Source organism: Triticum aestivum, chromosome 2B (genome assembly GCF_018294505.1).
Source record: "Triticum aestivum cultivar Chinese Spring chromosome 2B, IWGSC CS RefSeq v2.1, whole genome shotgun sequence".
In the NCBI taxonomy this organism is placed as follows: domain Eukaryota; kingdom Viridiplantae; phylum Streptophyta; class Magnoliopsida; order Poales; family Poaceae; genus Triticum; species Triticum aestivum.
Genome location: NC_057798.1, coordinates 564,551,650 through 564,557,901, shown reverse-complemented (window position 1 = coordinate 564,557,901; position 6,252 = coordinate 564,551,650). Strand labels below are relative to the sequence as shown.

The window sequence follows — 6,252 nt, the reverse complement described above, 5'->3', positions numbered from 1 at the left end:
GATCATCCTTAGGCGGACTGCAGGGTTGTATGCGACATTGGAAAGACATAATGTGGCGGAAAACGAAAACCTTGAAGTTATTCGGGAGTCCAGATACTTACGATCTCGCCAGAGGCTTGGCCCTTGGAGGCCAGTCCTCGTCGTCGTCACTAGCGTTGGTGGAACAGTCCGGGGGAAGAGTTTTTCCCCTCTTGGACCCTTCGGCCTCCCTTGTTGGGGAGGCCTTCCTTTTCTTCCCTCCCCCCGCTGGGGGAGAGGCTTTCTTCTTCTCCTCCCCGCCTTGGTGGGAGGAGTCGGCCTTGGATTCATCGTCCGATAGCACCTGAAAATGGGAACTCCTTCGAGTCCCCGTGGCCTTCTTCTCCGGCACCACGTGGGGTGCCGGAGCCAGCAACCCGTTAGGCGGGCGTCAGCTGGGTCCTCTGGCAATGGGGCCGGACAGATAGCCTGTGCGGCCTTCTTTAGCCAGTCCTATCAAAGGAAAGGGAGTTTAGATCCCGCATAGAGTCAAACTATGAATAACAAGCGTCCCATAAAGGACAATATCACTTACCTCGTCAGCTGGACGCTGCGAGCTGAATCCGCGATCTTCGGAAGTGGATGTGGGAGCCTCGGCGCCCTTGAACAGCACCTTCCAGACCTCTTCGTACGTAGTGTCGAAGAGCCCATTCAAAGTCTGGTGCTGCGCCGAATCGAACTCCCACATGTTGAAGCCCCGTCGTTGGCACGGGAGAATCCGACAGATGAGCATGACCTGGACTATGTTGACAAGCTTGAGCTTCTTGTCCACCAGCTTCTGGATACAGGCTTGGAGTCCGGTTAGCTCCTCCGAATCCCCCCAGATCCGGCCACCCTCTTTCCAGGAGGTGAGCCGTGTGGGGATGCCGGATCTGAATTCGGGGGCCGCTGCCCATTCAGGATCACGCGGCTCGGTGATGTAGAACCACCCCGATTGCCACCCCTTGATGGTTTCCACAAAGGTGCCCTCCAGCCACGTAACGTGGGACATCCTCCCCACCATGGCGCCTCCGCACTCCGCTTGGCTGCCCTTCACAACCTTCGGCTTGACACTGAAGGTCTTGAGCCACAAGCCGAAGTGGGGCTGGATGCAGAGGAAGGCCTCGCACACGACGATAAACGCCGAGATGTTGAGAATAAAATTCGGGACCAGATCATGGAAATCTAGGCCGTAGTAGAACATGAGCCCCCGGACAAAGGGATGAAGTGGGAAGCCCAGTCCGCGGAGGAAATGGGGAAGGAATACTACCCTCTCATGGGGCCTGGGGGTGGGGATGAGCTCTCCCTAGTCGGGGAGCCGATGCGCGATGTCGCTGGACAAGTATCCGGCGCTGCGCAGCTTCTGGATATGCCCCTCCATGACGGAGGAGGCCATCCACTTGCCTCCCGCTCCAGACATATTTGGAGAAGGTTGAGGTGAGATGTGCGGGCTTGGGCGCTAGAGCTCGAGTTCGCAGAGATGGATAAGCCAAGGAGGAAGAAGGCGCATGTAAAAAGGTTGGATCTTTATCCCCTTATATGGGCGGACGAAAACATGCGTCCCCACCGGCCTGATAAAACTCGCTTATCTCCCAAGCGCCGCAATCAATGGCACGGTTGGGTTACCCACGTCCGTATTGATGGGAATCCTGGAATAAGGGGAACACGATCTCTGCTTAGACAAGACGTGCCAAGGAAACCGCCTCGCTAAACGCGCTGAGATGGAACAATAAAAACAATTTGAAGGCTTGGTAGTGGTGTGACGTTACGCCAAAAAATACGTCAGCAGATTGAACTTGTGTAATATTATTCTCTCTACGGTTGTATGTGGAATTTATTTTGCAGAGCCGGACACTATCCTGGTGTTCACAATCTTCTATAAATTATTCGGAGGAGGAACCCGCCTTGCAATGCCGAAGACAATATGCGCGCCGGACTCGTCGTCATTGAAGCCTGGTTCAGGGGCTACTGAGGGAGTCCCGGACTAGGGGGTGTCCGGATAGCTGAACTATCATCATCGGCCGGACTCCAAGACTATGAAGATACAAGATTGAAGACTTCGTCCCGTGTCCGGATGGGACTTTCCTTGGCGTGGAAGGCAAGCTTGGCGATACGGATATGTAGATCTCCTACCATTGTAACCGACTCTGTGTAACCCTAGCCCTCTCCGGTGTCTATATAAACCGGATGGCTTTAGTCCATACGACGAACAACAATCATACCATAGGCTAGCTTCTAGGGTTTAGCCTCCTTGATCTCGTGGTAGATCTACTCTTGTAACCCACATCATCAATATTAATCGAGCAGGACGTAGGGTTTTACCTCCATCAAGAGGGCCCGAACCTGGGTAAAAACATCGTGTCCCTCGTCTCCTGTTACCATCCGCCTAGACGCATAGTTCGGGACTCCCTACCCGAGATCCGCCGGTTTTGACACCGACAGTGTCCAGATTTTTCTATAGTCGACAATTTCAAAGCCGAATTCATTCACCATGCCAAGAGCACGAAGATTCACCTGCTTGATCGAGTTACAGGCTGAATTTATTCCGTGCCGAGTGCACGAAGATCAGTCCGACTGACTCAGCTCCAGGCTGAGTTTATTTACCATGTCAAGCATCTAAAGATGCATCGGATTGACTAAATTTTAGACTAAAAGATATTTACCGTGTCGACTGCGTGGAGGTTTACCAGTAGACTTAAACCCTCTGTCCGACTCATCTTGTCCGACAGAGGCTCGGGGACTACACCCAGTGGGTGCACTCAGCATGCCCCCACTGGAAGAGAACTCAGAAAGGAACATTTTGCTTGACGCAAGACCATCTCCAGATCACTCAACTGCTACTCAACCTCCAAGTCGGAGAGGAACAAGTTCTATCAGTACCATCTAAGACGATTTTTTTTCTCTCAGACCCCCATCAACTGCAAGCAGTCGACGGCAGTCTCGAGGACTATATCCAGTGGGTGCACTCAGCGTGCCCCCACTGGAGTAATCTCCACTCGGTACGACCTGACCGGTCCGAGTGGAGAACAACAAACAAACAAGTTCTAAGGCTCTCGTCGGCTACCAAAAAAATTGCTATAAGGTGAGTTTAACGCTCCTCTGTGGACCTGTTTTGAGCCTTCTTCTAGGACTCAAAGTGTGAAACTCATAAGTTTGAATCTAGAGCCGACTCGTCTTGACGTTCCTCCGGGATAAGAATGGCATCTCACCGAGAGAGCAGTCCATGCGTCGATCTTGTTGCCCGGATTTAATGACACATCCATACTCTGATCACAAGTTAACCTCTTCCAAGAGATGATCGAATGTCACCAAGTTGCTCCTCGCGGGAACTTACCCCAGATCAGTCGGGAAGCGCAGTGCCGCAATCCATCGACATTTTGTTCAAACCTTGGTTGTCTGAAAGCACGATGACAGGTACCGAGTATTTCCGTAATCACTCGGGCCAAGTTGTCTCTTTCATAAACTCGTTCTGCCCACCTTGTAACATAGGAGGTGTGGGGGTGGCGCACTTTATATAAGCCACCCCCCACCACTAGACATGGGGCAGGTTCTCATTCTCCTCCCTCTCCTCTCTCGCCATTAGTCTCAGGACTTAGCTCTCGTATGGGGATCCATTCCTCTCTCTCTCTCTTTCTCTCATTGTAATCTCCGGATACATACTCAGATAAAACAAAGCCTCTCCGGAGCACGAGACGTAGGGCTGTTATCTCCACCGTGAGAGGCCCGAACTCGCTAAAACCACCGTGTCACCCATATGCATCTCGATAGATCATGCTCCGTTACCCTATACCTTATTATTGTCAGAATCGTTCCCACAACAGTCAACCCCACTGAAAATTTTGATAATATGTTTCTAGAAATACAAAGATTTTGTACTTTGTTCATATTGTATATATGCATATGAGAGGCAACCTCACCGTTTCTATGCAAGAGGTGAGTTGAACTAAATTCATTTCATTCTACTTGTCAAACCAAATGCTACTTAAGTGTAACCATTTAATTCGATATCCCGAACCAAACAAGTCAACGGAACCGACATTCTTGGTGTGCCATTCCATTCCAGTTCGTTTTAGAACCAAACACATCGGTTGCAGGCTTCCATCACCTACCAATCCATGACGACGCCCATTGATAAGCCATTAGAGGGCCCCCGCAGCAAGGCTCGTTGCCCACTTGCCCTGCTCGGGGCCTCTTCACGGCCATGCCCATGCTCGCGCGGTTCGTCGTTCCCCACCAGCGGCTCACGTATAGGGAGGTGGCGTAAGCCACCAGCTCGACAACCTCGGCCTCCTGCGGCGTTGATTCGGGCGAGCGCCCGTCCTCACACCTTGCTGAGCTCCCGGCGGCGATGTTACGCTGCGCCTAAGTCGCCGAGGCCGACGAGGTCTCCCAAATCACGCTTGCTACTCGTGTTGTAAGTCAGACAGTGATCGGCGTCGTCATGCGCTCGCGTAGCGTTCACGCCGCGGTAGGCCGCAAGCGCGTCCCGCTCCCGGTACCCGCGGCCCGCGACGACTGCACCTTCATCCCACCCCCAGCCGCGCTGATGGCCTGCTCGAGGTGCTGCAGGGACGCCTGGTAGCTGACGAAGCCCATGAACCAGAACTCGAAGCCGTCGTCGGTCACCAGCTGGACGTACTTCTGCTCCGGCCGGCGCTGGTTCTCGCTCGGCCTGGCCGCCTTCACCCTCCTCAGCGGGACGGCCACCTTGTACGGCACCCGCACTGTGTCGCCCTTGGGCGAGGTCAGCGCCAGTGACCGGTCGCTGCGGAAGGCCACCTTCTCCGTGGATACGAAGAGCATCCCGGCGATCGGGCCGGCGGTGGTGGACAGGTAGCAGTGCGAGGCCTTGAGGAGCTTCTCGCCCTTCTCGACCGAGAACCACCGCTGGAAGACTTTCTCCACGCCGCCGGCCTGGAGGATTCTGGCGCCCAGCGACAGCTTTCCCCTCACGGTCTCGTACAGCTTTGGGCCGAGAATCACTGCAGAAGGGCATATCTATGTTCAGTGCCTAATTCACAACTGATGAAGCACCATACGAACAGAAAGACGAGAAAAGATTCATCCAGACGGACTGGAGGACTTAATTACCATGTTCTTTGATGCCACGAGCGAACTTGTCTCCGGTCCTGCGGCTCGATTTCCCACCGGCACGCGTGTTCGTCAAATACTTTGCATCATCGCCGGTGAACTCGGGCTCCTCGATGCCGATAGCAGTGCTGCTCACCGGGATGCCGATCACATGCTCGTGTCCTGCCTTCTCCATTTGCTGTTTGAACGAAGAACCGAAGACTTGTTTTTCTTCCGCCTGAGTTTCCGGCCTCTGTCTGAGGTTGCTGGTGAGGTGAGTGGTGCGTGTGTGGGTTGGTGCTGGAGCTCCGTGCTCTGAATGGGAAGGAGGGGGCGCCTTTTATAAGCTCTGGATTGGAACCTGTAAAAACCTAACCAAAAGCTGGATGTTTATCCAATTAGCTTTTGAATTGAACAGTCACCCGCGCCACTGCATGTGCATGTCACGAGTGACATCTAGTCACCCACACATGCCTGGACCATGATCGGTCGATGATGCCTTCGCCCAACCGGCTGTCACATGCACGCACTTGGGGGTGGGTGTAGAAAAATCAGGCCTCCGTAACTCTGTCGCCGGTGAGTCGTTGATCAATCCCTGTTTCTACAAAGCATGCAACGCAACCGAATTATCACTTTCTTCTTCAGATTATTTTTAGGTTTGCAGTCGCCAAAACTTTAAGCGGATGCAATGCCATGGTGTAACGAGTATGTACACCTCACTTGCGTGCGAGCTGATTCGGCGACGGCGATGGCGTGGCAGCAGGACTGGATAAAATTTGTCCAACGGGGCCTACCCCCTCGCCCTACGTACACCAAGAAGAAGAAGACTCAAAGTAAAGAAGGTTCGCGCGTGCATGGAATGGAAGGCACGTTCGGTCAGTCTCAGTCTCAGTGCATGCGTTGTCTCCTTTTCCTCTCCACGCTAACTTTTCTTCCATGGCGCGCACGTTGGGCTGAGTCAGCGTCGCGTCTGACGACGCGCCTCGTCAGCGAACCATCTCGGCGCCGGCCGATCGTGGCGGGCCTCGAGGGTTTGGTGGCGAGCCAGCCCGGCCAGATGGCTCGACCCAGCTGTCATCTCCTATCGTCAGACGGTGACCCTCAAACTGAAATGCAAAGAAAGCTAGCTAGCACATCTCAAAACGGATGGCTCTCTCCTCCCCTCCCTCGCTCCCTCCCCGCGGG

General features: G+C 53.8%; 1 protein-coding gene across 1 annotated transcript; it reads right to left on the bottom strand.

The window, feature by feature from the left end:
- Positions 1–3,784: 3,784 nt before the first annotated feature.
- On the bottom strand, positions 3,785–5,373 carry LOC123041659 (GEM-like protein 7). Its single transcript, XM_044464244.1, has 2 exons — positions 5,089–5,373; positions 3,785–4,979 (listed from the first exon to the last, which is right to left on the bottom strand). The coding sequence occupies exons 1-2, from the start codon at positions 5,261–5,263 to the stop codon at positions 4,456–4,458; spliced, it is 699 nt and encodes a 232-aa protein (XP_044320179.1). The 5' UTR covers positions 5,264–5,373; the 3' UTR covers positions 3,785–4,455.
- Between the last annotated feature and the right edge of the window lie 879 nt (positions 5,374–6,252).